Genomic DNA, 13758 nt, shown 5'->3' with positions numbered 1-13758 from the left:
CATGTAACTATATTAGTTTCTCATAACTTTTTTTAACTGCTTGGATACTTCACAAATATATTTCAGTGAAGTACACAAAAGTATCTGTTCATATATGGATATGGATATGAGAAGCAAATGAAAATATCGTGTGTGACTAGTATACTATACATGACCTACTAGAAATTCAAACTCAGAGAGAGAGAGATGAAGGACAATAAACCAATATTTTTCCTTGATAGGAAGAACGTCAACTTCTCTTAAAAATGGTCCATTGCTCACACTAATATGCACAACAGTTGTTATTATTTGTACACTTTGGAAGGATATGTGTTGATGACAAACTTCAGAAGTTGAATAATGACCAAAAACAGTCTTTATCATTTGTACACTTTGGAAGGATATGTTGGTGCCAAACTTCAGGTGTTGAACAATGACCAAAAACTACACACAAGTGAAAATTTCCAGACAGTATGGAAAAGCATAATGCTACATATCTATTCTACAAAAACCTTTAAATGTCTATCTTTACTACTTTCTTTTATTTGTGTTTATTCTGTTCATTTATTCCGTGTTACTTATCTCTTCTGGAAATTAAAGACTTTGATACCATATGCAAAAACAAAAAGAAACAATGCAACAAATGCAATATGAGCCACAGCAACAACTCCGAGGAAGCCATATTCATAGCCGAACTCTTCCTCAAGGAATGCTTTCACTGTCATTGGTTCTGATCCAGGTACCAGAATAGGAGTATCTTTGTCACCCACCTGGGATGTCACTAGGCCATATACACTCCAGGCAGTTGGACACACCCAGTAAAACCACCTCCACCATATTGGAATTTGCTACAAAAATGAGAAGCAGCCAATAGTTATACTGTTATAGTTTGTTTAAGCAATGTCTCTAAAATTAGCACCACCAATCAATTTATTCCCTAATACAACAGAACAGAAAGGCAAATTTATTCCCTGCCTTCAACAACTGTCAACCAATATGGTCCTCAAATTTGGCACTACCGGTTAGTTTAGTTCCTAACATTATTAAATCAGTCAATTTAGTTATTGAATTTGGCAATCATTGCCAATTTGGTGTGTGAAGTTTGCGATAATCATTCCATCAGTTAATTTGGTTTTTGATGTTAGAAATCAAGTTGACTGATCCACACCAAAGTCAAGAACAAAAGTGACTGGTAGCTATCAAAATCAGGGATCCAACTGGCAGACTTTGACATTAGGGATTAAAAAACCGACAATTGTTAACTTCAGGGATCAAATTTTCGTTTTTTGTAATTTCAATGACTAATGTGAAAGTTTACTTCATTTAGCACAGAATTCAGTTTCCTCAAATCTAGGAATATCAAAGGTCAAAGAAGTGCATCCCTGTCCTATAACTTCCGTCAGCACTTGATTCTTTTGAGTTCTGGAAAATGCTGAACACAAAAAAGATATTTTATTTTATGGGTGTGCGAGTAACTTTGAGATTGTAAATGGATTTGTGGAGATGTTTTTTTACCTGTTAGAAATCGAACTCAAGTACCAAGGTTTAAAATAATTCATACACAGTATTCAACCAACTGAAGTAAAGTGCATGTAAATGTGTCATGCATAATGGTCCAAAAATTTATCCAAACTGTGACTTATAGAATGCATTGCAAAAAGATTTCAATAAGTGCACTTAATGTTTCAGAACTGTATTTAATGCAGGGAAATGAACAATTTGCTTTGTTACTCGCTGGCTATAAAAGTATTTAATTATTGCTTTGCTTTACTTACCGATTTTGGGATAATGAAACCTGAGAATACGTTCCAAAACACTAGAAAGAAGGCCATAACAATTGCAGCAATTTGAGGATTTGGTGTCAGAGCCGCAGTCATCATGCCATAAAGTGTGAAGTAGACAAATGAAATGAACATGAAGAAGTAGAACCACAAGAACTTGTCAACTCGCCAAAGGAACCCCATCATTGAGAAAAGGATAAGACTGAAGGTAAATGTCTGGATTGCAACATAAATACATTCTATTGCCACCTGCAACACAATGTTTACAAATATCATAAATTTGCTCAGTCATTGAGAATTAAATTATCAATTATTTTTGCCTTGTTTTATGTGAAAGGATATGTCTGCATTTACCTGAGCAATTGCATAAGGTAGAGCTGAGTACATTCCAGCTGCTCTTTCACGGTAGAAGACTGTTCTTTCAATTGCAACTATGGGTTGAACAGTGGAAGTGTTGGAGCCTCCAAGAAAGAAAACAGCAGCAAAAATAGCTCCCATTAAATTCATAAGATCTTGCTCCGTATCTCTGCAGACAAAAACAATTTATCCTCAGCTAAGTCACCCAGGGCCATGTCTAGAAATATCAAGGCCTAAGGCAAAATTTATATAAAGACTTAATGAAATAGTAATTCTTAATTTTTATATTAATCTTCTAACTTTCTAAGCTTGTCACTTCAAGTCTTAAAAAATAATAATAAAAATAAGAGGAAAATAAGAGAAAATATTAAGAATGAAGTAGGAAAGAAAAATTAAAATGAAAATTTCAATTTTTAATTCTTTTAAAATTACTCTTTCTTGCAGTAACTTGATGGCAAACATAATGCAATCTCATTAGTGTCTTCATAATTTTTTATTACCGTCAACAAATATATATAATATCAATAACTTTTCTATTATTGGGCCTAAGGCAAAGTCCTTATTGGCCTTACTTGTAACCATGGCACTCAAGTCACCTTTCCTGATCATGAAAATAGCCATGATATTTTCTTGTTCATAAAATACATAGCTGATGTCTTTTTCAAATTTTTTTTTAAAAAAATAGAGATCAACAAAGAGTTTTTGTAGATGGTTGTACAGTTTTATGGTAACTGTTGCATTAAGTAACAATTGACACGATATTGATGATTCCTACAAATATTTCAACTTGACCTATTTTCTCCTTAATTTTAAAATTACAATAGGAAGTATCATCCAATATGAACAAAGCTTTAAATTGTTCCAATACTGTCCAACCAGGAAGTATGATACTTTTGATGTTATTTGGTTCATGGGTTATCCAATCAAAAGTTAAACTACTTTTTCTGTAAGTACAATACATAGAAGGAGAACATGTGAGTGAACTTACGTTTGGTTTCCTTTTTTCCAGAAAATGAGTCCAAAAATAACACCTATAGATATTGCCATGAATAACCGGATGCCATTATACTGTGGATTCCTCCAGTAGGACAAGTGCTGTTTCCAGAAGCAAGCTATACATTGAGTGATAAAGGAAAGGGAGTATTTAGTAGGGAAATCAAGGTCCTTTGTTCCCTCTAAAGGTGTGCTTAGCTCTTTAATAAGTTCTTGATTCCTCCTGAAAATAGTTGACGTCAAAAATGAAAAGAGAAGACCATGTCTAATTTCAGATTAAAAAGGGGAACAGTGGCTGTACTCTGGGAATGCAACTTCAATCAACACTTAACTGATACAATTCTGATTTTGTGTAGAATTCTGCAAAGTCTACTCTAAGCTGACTCTCAACTGCTGGAGTACTGATCTCCAAAACCCATGTGGCAGGATTATAACCATCTTTGATTCTAGGAACTTCCGGGAAAGCCTGCAAATAGTTCACAAGATTATCGATTTTCAGAATGTATAGATTTTGCAGTGTAGAAATCGTACTCACCTCAAAGTGGGCTATAAGATTCTGAGATTGTTGACCTAAGGGACCATTATATATGATTTGTCCTCCTCTCTTCATCAAAAGCAGCTGAAGGAAAGATTAAGTTGAGAGAGAATTTTGTCTTGATAATTCTCAGAAATAATAATTTCAACCTCCAAATCTTGGGAAGTCATACCTCATCAAAAGATTCAAATATGTCAATGCTTGGTTGATGAATTGTGCAGACAATAGTTCTCCCTGTATCCGCTGTATTTCTAACAGCACGCATAACAATTGCTGCAGCTCTAGCGTCAAGGCCGGAGGTTGGCTCATCCATAAAGATGATAGAAGGATTGGCAACCAATTCTACTGCAATGGTGAGTCTCTTTCTTTGTTCAGTTGATAAACCATCTATTCCAGGAAGGCCTACTTGAAAATCTCTCACTGGATGTAGCTCAACAAGGTTCATAACTTCCTCGACAAACATCTGTCATAAGAGAGGCTGTTTAAAAATAATTCTTCATAACATTTACATTGATGGAGATAATTTAGTTACATACTTTATTAAGTAAAGCATGGCTCTAGAATGGAAAGATCAGTAAAACGGTACGATTAGGCATGTTCTTCAGTTGCTTAAACCAGTCACAATAGTTATATGTGGTTCTGGCCCAAATGAGCATCATATGATCTAATTTATTTTCTAACAAAAATATACGATTCTTACGGATTAAAACCATGTTCAATCAGTCTAAATTTAGACAAACTCTTCCAGAATAATATCCATTTACTCCTAAACAACTGAAATCTCAGCTTAAATGGTTGTTCCAACTTACACTGGCTTTCCGTTCAATGGTTTCTTAAAGACACCTAGACTAAGCTCAGGCAGTTGGAATGAATGACTAAGGTAGGTTTTGGGCGAAGTACTTGGACATTACTAATGGAAAATTTTTGGAAACTTGGCCCTGTGGTTATGACTTTATCTATGCTCTTAAAGGATGAAGAGTTCATAAAAACAAAGGTCACTGTCATGTTTCAGATTGTGGAGATTGGCTGATACAATGTTTTTTGTAAATAAAGAAAAAGAGGGAAGGGGGAAGGGGTTGAAGTTCAATATGAGTTGATTTGAACAAAACACACCTTCTTTATCTCTCTCTTGACCTCCTTACCAAGACGCAGCCAAGCAGAAAACAGAATAGATTCATACACTGTGATACGTGGAGAATGGATATCATTTTGTTCACAATATCCACTAATCCGAGCAAAAGTTGCTTGTTTTTTTGGGTAACCAGATATGCTGATGCTTCCTTCAATATAACCACCAGTTTTCCGTCCAGCTAGAACATCCATCAATGTGGTTTTTCCAGCACCAGTTACACCTACTAATGCTGTTAGTACTCCAGGCCTGAAAGCACCACTGGCATCTCTTAGTAGTTGAAGCCGACTCCCTTCAACTCCATGTTTTTCCATTTCCTGGTATGAAAAAACTGTTAAGACGTCGTACATTGGAGGATTAATACAACTTAATCAACAGAGATACTTATCACAGGTAAGAAAAGAAAGCAGCGAAAAACAATGCTGAAGTAACATTTGAAGGTGGTTAAATTAGGACTAGAGTGTGTAGAATTTACAGTTGGCATATTGACGTAGTAATTCACGTGATCAAAAGCAAGTGATAGAGGCTTGAAGGGTAACACCATTCCCCTCTTGGTTGTTGCAGTGCCTGCTTTGGGAATTGAACTCTCTCGGGTGTTTTTTTCTGCCATATCAATGTCTGCATCTAAACATTTTAGTTTGTAAATTGTAATTGAAAAGGAATACATTATAATAGCTGATATATATTTGGTGTAAATTTTAACATTTAAGCAAAGAAATTAAGGTTGAAAACATGACAAAGTCCTAGCAGATCACCAATAGAAAAATCATTTCAAACCATGCAGGGCAAAGTACACATTCCGATAAAAGTGATGAAACCAAGTTGGTGTGTTAGAACATTACCAGGAAGAAAGTTTAGGGGCCATTTGATTTGAGAAAACATTTCTTATTTTCACTTTGTTTCCTGATTTCATAATAGATTTATACAGGAAAATAATGAAAAAAAGAAAACAATAAAAAGTTATTTTCATTATTTCCTGTACAAACTTTAGAAAACAGGAAATAAAGTGAAAATATAAATTGTTTTCTCAAATTTCACAGTATATTATTGACAAGAAAGAAGGTAAGATTCAATACTTTCAAATGATTTATCAGTTGAAGCAGAACTGTCTTCTGTAGTTCCCTTTTTCTCATTCTCCTCCTCCAGAATAATAGATTTAGAATCTCCATATGCTGCAATGTAAGATCTTGTAAGATACAGTTTTATGGCAGTAGGAGAAACAAGCAGCAGTGTGGGAACTTACGATTCAGAAATGTAAGAGCAATTATAAAGCAAATGTTGAAAAGCAGAGAAAAGCCTAGTAGAGCACCAATAGAAATCCAGTACCAATAGTCTTCAGTAAACATGCTTCTAATCCTGAGAAGAGCCTTCCCAACTGTGGGCTCAGGAATTCTATGGTCCGTGTTGGGCTGCAAGAAGATAAATGAATGCAGTTTTGCAAGAAAATGAAATAGAAAAAAATTTCCACATGTTAAAGATCTTACAGCGCTCCATCTCTCGTCGAGAAATTCATTGATGGCAATGGCGTTCTGACCGTACATCATAGGAGAAATATAATAGCCCCATTTCATCCAAGGCTCAAGGTTATCTGTAAATGAAATTATTGAAGTTGCATGAACCATTTTTGACACAGTTGCTTGAGTGAATGAAATATTGGTTTCTGTCATGCATTTAATTTTACCAATTGAGTAGAGAGAGAAAAAGAATAATTGAGGCTCACCTTTGGCAATAATGAACCCACCAAGCACATAAACAAGTAGCAGTACAAAGAAACCAAATGTGTTTGCCACAACTAGTGTTCTTCCAAGAGCAGCAATGAATCGGAACAGAGACATACCCATTTGATGAGAGCAGAAGAATGCTAATAACTGACGAAAAAATCTGCAATAATTGTTTAAATCTATAAAAAAAAATATTCCTAAGCATGCATCTTATTGTACCATGCAAGGTTGTTGGGTTAATACTTAATACTCATTGACGATTGCTTAGATTTTTATAAAACACTCACACACATAGATAACAAACCATAAACATGCAATGATTCACTTCTTAATTTTCACACGAGGAATAAAAACAAATTTATAGTATATCTACATGTAGCAGTATAAATTTCTGGAATGGTTGATTCCTTTATATAAATTAACAAATTAGTGTACTTTCATACCTACTTGGAGCTGGAGCATACCCTACTGTGTAATAAGTAAGGACAACCCATAATCCTGACTCCACAAAAGAGAGAGGAATTCGAAAGATCCATATGGGAATTGCAAAAGCCCATGCTGGAAAAAATAATGAATCTCTCTGCTTGAAGAAAACGGGAAGTCTAAAAATAGTCAATGAAAGCTCAGCCATTCCATTGAACATTATATTAGTGAGGCTAAAGAACAGTGCACCATAATATTTTCTCCCATCTTCAAGGTGACCACTTCTCATTTCTGTCCTAAAAAACACTGTCATGGTAATCAAAGACATTATCATAATCTGAGTAGTCTTAAATATGTATACGAAAGCACTGCGCTTCATCAGTAGCCACTCTCTTGCAAAGCATGCCTTAAAGAGTTCTAGTTTTGAGATCCCATATTTATCTTTAACCAATGCAGCAGGATGAGTTTCGGCACGGTCATAAGGAACCTGAAGATCTTGGGAAAGTTGTTGGCCAATGCCAAAATTGTTGAAGTGAGCTACAAACTCGGGCACGCTGACATAACGGTATGGTTTGTCCCTTGCGAACCAGTACTGCTCTTGCTCCTTTCTGGAAGTAACCTCCTGTAAGAAGTCTGCAACTCCTTTCCTTTCGGGGCATTTGAAGCCTACACTCTCAAAAAAATTGAGAACATTCTCACGTGGACCTTGGTAGATAATGTGGCCTTCTGAAAGCAAGATGATGTCATCAAAAAGGTCATATGTTTCTGGTGCAGGCTGTAAAAGAGAGATTATCATTGTAACATCCATGACATGCACTAGCTGCCTCAAGAACTTGACAATTTGGAAGGTTGTGGAACTATCCAAACCAGTTGAAATCTCATCCATTAAGAAAACTTTTGCAGGTCCTACCAACATCTCACCTGCATCCATGCCACTGCTTTAGAATTGGACAAACAGGAGATTTTGAAATAGAAAGCAGTAAACATTTTCTTTAGTAAGATAAAATTTTCTTATAACTATTTTCCCATACCAGTAGTTAACCTCTTTTTTTCTCCACCAGATATTCCTCTCCTCATCTCATCTCCTACCAAAGTATCAGCACATATTTCCAATCCAAGAACCTGAATTCATTTTCTTTGATATGTCAAGATGGCAAGAAACCTGGTATAGCGGCTGAAAGGACAGTAATCAAATTGAAATAGAGGAATCAAACCTTGAGAACATAATCTGTAATGAGACTTGTTTCTTGACCTTCCACTGCTGTGGCTTTCATGAAAGCATCTATCTCTGGATCTGGTTTGAGTCCTGATTGCTTTTCTCTCTTTATCAGTTCTAGTAGTAGTTCATGCCTTGTTCCAACTCCCAAGCAGCGTCCAGAAAAGTCCAACGTCTCTCGGACTGTCATCTCTCCATGATGAAGATTATGCTGACTAATATAAGCACATGTTCTTTGAGGAACAAATTCTGATAATTCATGACCACAGTAAGTGACTCTTCCGGATACCTGTTGATGTATAAATTTGATGATGCATAACCAAAACAAGGAAACTTGGATTTTATATTGTTCATTTTACTAAACTTCCTTGTCTATGATCCTTAGGTGAGAAGTACAATCTATAATCACAATACTGGAAAATGAATCATATTCACCATGTTAGAAATAATGCGAAACTGGGATAATGATAGAAGAATGAACACGTCAATTCACCATATTCCTAACATGATCATGATTGGAATGAATTGAATTCACAAAGCAGCGAGTGAGCACTTGAAAGCATTAGTATATGACAGATAGGATAGGAAATATAATGTCTGATATGATGATAAGTTTCTTAAATTCGCTTAACATGGGAAGTATCATTATTCTATACGTACTGATCCTGACTGACACAGCAAATGGGGAGAAATATTGAGGGTTTTTTTTTTCCTTTCTTTTGTTTTTGTTAGTTAAAAGAAATCCTCAATCATGCATAATTATCACTTAATAGAAAAAATATATATGAAGGAAGATATCATTGCATAGTTTCTTAAAAATGGAGCAAGAGGATGGCCAACCCTTAAATCCCTATCCAGTTTCCCCGCAAGTGCTTGCAGCAGTGTAGTTTTTCCTGATCTTGGAGGCCCCAAAAGCAAGGTCAATCTGAACAGTTTGAGAAAGATAAATAGATAGGAAAAGGGTGGGAAAAAAGTTAGCAACATACCTTAAATAATACATTGATGCATTTTTGAAAAAGAATACATTTCCCACAAGAAAGTAATTTTGTACAGAGTTCAACCAGGGTCAACAACTGAAACTGTGATATTAAACTCTGATGGCATTTATATAACCTTTGTTTTGTTTTTCATATTTGCTATGAGGTAAGGTTCAATTGAGACTTAATCCCTCCTCCAAGCAATCTTACGGGTACATTCCCAATTTATACTCCTTTTTAAGTAAGGAAATGCACTGTGTAACACCAAATTAATCAAAAACACTTTGTGGGTCTATTTGGACAAACTTTTCAAAGAAGAAGAAAATAAAAATAAAAAATGAACTAAAATTTATCCATACGTTAAAAATCATCTTTTAGGTAAGTTAAAAAAAAGTTCTATAAATTTACTTATGCATAAGTTAATTTTATCTTGTGAAAAATTCATTTCATTTTTTTCTCTCATTTTTGTCTTTTAGAAATATTTTTGAAGAAGTTTACCGAAACAGACGTTTTATGAAATACCTTGCAGGCTTGACAATTCCACTAACATCTTGGAGTATCTTGATAACACTTCTCTTTGATGGAAGAAGATTAATTGATCCAAGAATTCTCTGTTAGTCACAAACCAAGAAGAATAAAATATCAGTAGCCAGATGCTGTTAAAAAATTTAAACAACTACGTTTAAGGCACTTCAAAAGAAGAATTGTAAATATTGAGATTGATTGCTTCACAAATCCTTTGCTTCATAATACTTATCGTTGTTTCATTATACTTCAATAGTTAATTGTTGCATAACGCATATATGGTAAAAATGAGAAGTATTAATAACAACACACTATATCTTGTTGTTTAAAATTCATTCAAAATCAAATCACAAGAGAGATCAGTAAAATGCGAGATTTACGAAATTTTATAATTTTAATAAATCTCAAATAATAAGAAGTGTGTTAGATATTGCGATTCTAACATTTCTCCTTATCCATATTCCATAAATTATAAATTCTTGCATTGAGTGTTTCAAGACTTTGCATTAGCTATCATTTTCTTTTCTGTCTTCTCAAATCTTATTACTTAAATTACTCAATCCCAATTTAAGTTTTTACATACTATATCAGATTGATAGATATAAACATGATATATTTTTTAAATAATATATTTCAGTAATTTATTTTTCAATTTCAAAATAGCTATTTTTAAATTTGTTTTTTAATAATAAATAGAAGTTACATTATTGACAATTAAAATATTTTCTATTTTTTCCTTAAAATATGTAATCCTACTAATATTTTTTTAATCTCTTATATGTTATCTTATTTTTATTTCATTTTATTTTTAAATTCTACTTATTTTTAAATTATCCAATAGTGCAGAAAATTTTATAGTTTAAATTTAAAGTTTAAAGTTTAATATGCATACATTTTCAGTACAATTATTTTACTGTTAAACAATCAAATATTATCCTTAATAGGACTTTTGAATAACTATTATAAAAATTAACAGGCAACTATATATAGAGAGAGACTTTAAGCCCAATCAAGTACCTTCACTCAAGTCAACCCATTTCTCTATGTTCAAAATTTATTTAATATGATTTATTTTTAATATAATTAAGATGTGTATCTTAATTAATTGTAACCATAAATTTTATATTTAAATGATAAGTGTAATAAGAGAATTGATTGTTAACGCAAAAACAAACAAACTCTAACTTAACCAATGAATGGTTAATTAGTATCACTATTTTTGCATTTTCACATTCTCTCTCCCAAGAACTATTTTCTCCCCCCCTCCCTAAATTTTGTCAACGTATTTTTTCATTGAGTATCAATTAAGTGTCATTGTAGGCAGCTGCTACAACAACACAGTTGTTGGGTTGCAGTGGGTCCCACTGGAGGACCTGTTAGCTCAAACTTAGGAACAAGTAATGTTCAAGTATTCAAAACACTGCACACCCAACATACTTCAACAATGCATGATATACATACTTATTAGTTTTAAAATATACATATTCAAACAAATAATAAATCAGGAATGTCATTGGTATACTAAATTTTTATATCTCTCCTTTCCGTACTCGTCTTTTGAACTTTCTCTATTTTTTTTTTCTAGAAAAAGAAGATATAAAAGGGGGAGTGTAAAATAGTATTGTTGTTTTTTTTTAAATAAAAAAAATATCATATGTAATCTACGATTTAAAACCGTTTCGATTTATTTGACGCGGGAAAAAGCAGGTGGTGATCCTGTATAATAAGCTCTTGAACATAACAAATTTTCCACACGTCTATTAAACAGATTTTTCATTTTCCTAATTCTCTCAATTATATATTATTAATAATCTTTTTCTTCTGTATTTTGGATTGATCGATATTTTATATAATGGACAATCTTAATAAAATGTTTTACTTTTGTTTTCTTAGTTAGCAAACTGATTAGAATTCGCATTATTTGAAACTCATTATTTGTTAGTAGATGAATTTTTTTAAGAGATCTTACGAGTTCATAAAAATTAAAAATAATTTCTTTATTGGAAAATATTTATTATATAAAAACACAAAAATTGTTCAACACACATTATTTTTTAAGTAATTAAAAAATATTCAATTGATTATTTTTAATGTCTTTCAAAGAGATAGAAACAAAGTATTTTTTAAGTAAATAAAATCTATTTTATATATTTATTAACAGAGATAGAAACAAAGTAAAATCATTCTCTCATAAAAAAAGTGTTTTTTAGGCTCATAAAAAAGTGCTAAAAACATAGTATATCGAGCATTTTTCACTAATTTAATGAGAATATTAAACATCGTCTTCAAGAGGCTCAATAAAGAATTAAAAGTAGCAAATACAATATTATCAGGTGATGTGTCGATAAGACTTTTCATTTTAATGTCATTAATTGAGATACATAACGAACATATTATTAATGTTTTAATTACTACACTTTAATCTCGTATTTCCTATCACTTTCAGATTTTTAATTTATTTTAAAATATTTTCACTTTAAAAATAATTATTTATTATACTTTAAAATAAAAATTAGTATTAATTATCATTTAATAATATCATCTAAATATTTAATTAATTTGTAAATATATTATAAATATTTTAATAAAATATTTTTAGTTAAAAAGATTGTTTTATCATAATAATTTATATAATTAATATGAAACATATAGTATACGCAAGTTAATGAATGTTAACTAACTTTTCTTTTTAATATACAGTATTTATATATACATTTATGTATATAAAACACCACTCATTAGCATATCTTTGCCTTGTAACCAAGAAAGCGTATATGTTTGCATTTATTATACAACGAGGACGATTTTTAATTTGATTAAAAATATTAAAAGCTGGGTTGGCAAGCTTTGTATTGAAACTAAAAGGATAACAGAGATTAGAAAGGGTGGAAGGTAACATATTCAACCACACATGAATATAGGAATAAAAGAATACCTCTATCGCATTCATGGTGGAGTTCACTAAGGTTGGCAGTGCTCTGGTTCCATTAAATGCATCTCCTTCCACAAACAAATGCTCAAATCGGACTTCAACTTTTGGAATCTCTATAGCGACTCTAATCAACACAACAAATTAAAAACATGAAACTTAATTCACAATCATCATCAGTTAGCCTTTTAGATAATTAGATCACACAACATAATCCAAAACAGATTCAAATACGCAATTAAAATATGAGTATGAATTGGTAGCCCAAACATGAGATTAATCAAGAACTATTATGTCCATGCCTCGTACCAAAACCAAAAAATAAACAAACAAACAAATGATTGGTTTATGTTGTTGGTTACATGATGAACAATAGATTTTGTGATATATAATATAGGAGGTAGAGGAATTAATTAAGACAATAATAAATAAAATAAAATAACCTATCAATCCTCTCCCTTATCCTACGGAGAAATGTTTCATTGTCAACTTCAACCTTCCTTAGAATGGCATGAAGGAGTTTCTTCTTGTCCTGAAAACCAAGATTGGATATATCAACCTCTTCATAATTGAACCTTCCACTCTCTTCCAAAGCCCTTTTGACTATGCTTTTCCTAAGCCTCTCAAATGTTGGAAGCCTCTCTATGGCAGCCCACATGAGCTCCTCTTCATCATTATCACCATCATCCACTCTAGTGCTTCTTTCAAAAACATCTCCACCATGTCCAGCACCCCACATCTCAGAAACACTTGCTGAAACCCAACTCCTCCTGCTCATAGACCCTATGCTCATCCTCAAGCTGCTCACTGACCTCACCACTTCATCTGCATCCACCCCTTCCTCCATGCCTTTGGTGAAAATTCTTGTGTGGGAAGTTTTCACAAGTCCCAAATCATTTATTTATGTGTAGAAATTAAGCTTGAAGGGTTCTAGTGAAATTGTTTCAAACCAACTGTTTGGATAGCTCAGTTGATAATTGATATGATTGGATTGGATTTGTAATCCTTTTACTATGTACAGCAAAGTTTCCTTTCAAAATATACAACATACTTTTTTATTCTTATTTTGTAGTACTTTCTCTTTTAATTATAAAATAGTATCTTATTTTCAAAGTTATAATAAGAAATAATATGTCTTTGTTTTTATTTTAATTGCTTCTTATATAATTTTTTAAAAAAACGATAAAATGATA

General features: G+C 32.5%; 1 protein-coding gene across 3 annotated transcripts; it reads right to left on the bottom strand.

Moving 5' to 3' along the window:
• Positions 1 to 188: 188 nt before the first annotated feature.
• On the bottom strand, positions 189 to 13527 carry LOC100786666 (pleiotropic drug resistance protein 2). 3 transcript variants are annotated; one of them, XM_006606217.3, is made up of 20 exons: positions 13009 to 13525; positions 12572 to 12692; positions 9634 to 9722; positions 8975 to 9059; positions 8133 to 8423; positions 7950 to 8040; positions 6939 to 7839; positions 6495 to 6655; positions 6259 to 6362; positions 6018 to 6183; positions 5851 to 5946; positions 5250 to 5398; positions 4759 to 5091; positions 3818 to 4108; positions 3646 to 3729; positions 3443 to 3576; positions 3106 to 3333; positions 2115 to 2286; positions 1755 to 2009; positions 191 to 827 (listed from the first exon to the last, which is right to left on the bottom strand). In XM_006606217.3, the coding sequence occupies exons 1-20, from the start codon at positions 13410 to 13412 to the stop codon at positions 558 to 560; spliced, it is 4425 nt and encodes a 1474-aa protein (XP_006606280.1). In that variant the 5' UTR covers positions 13413 to 13525; the 3' UTR covers positions 191 to 557. The 3 variants fall into 3 exon arrangements, with proteins under 3 accessions (XP_040869321.1, XP_006606280.1, XP_006606281.1); XM_006606218.3 differs by having other exon boundaries at positions 5250 to 5392; XM_041013387.1 differs by having other exon boundaries at positions 189 to 827; positions 5250 to 5392; positions 6018 to 6362; positions 13009 to 13527.
• Positions 13528 to 13758: the final 231 nt, after the last annotated feature.

This window comes from Glycine max, chromosome 20, assembly GCF_000004515.6.
Source record: "Glycine max cultivar Williams 82 chromosome 20, Glycine_max_v4.0, whole genome shotgun sequence".
NCBI classification, from domain to species: Eukaryota; Viridiplantae; Streptophyta; class Magnoliopsida; order Fabales; family Fabaceae; genus Glycine; species Glycine max.
The sequence above is the reverse complement of the archived record's forward strand: the minus strand, read 5'-3'. Positions and strand labels throughout refer to the sequence as shown.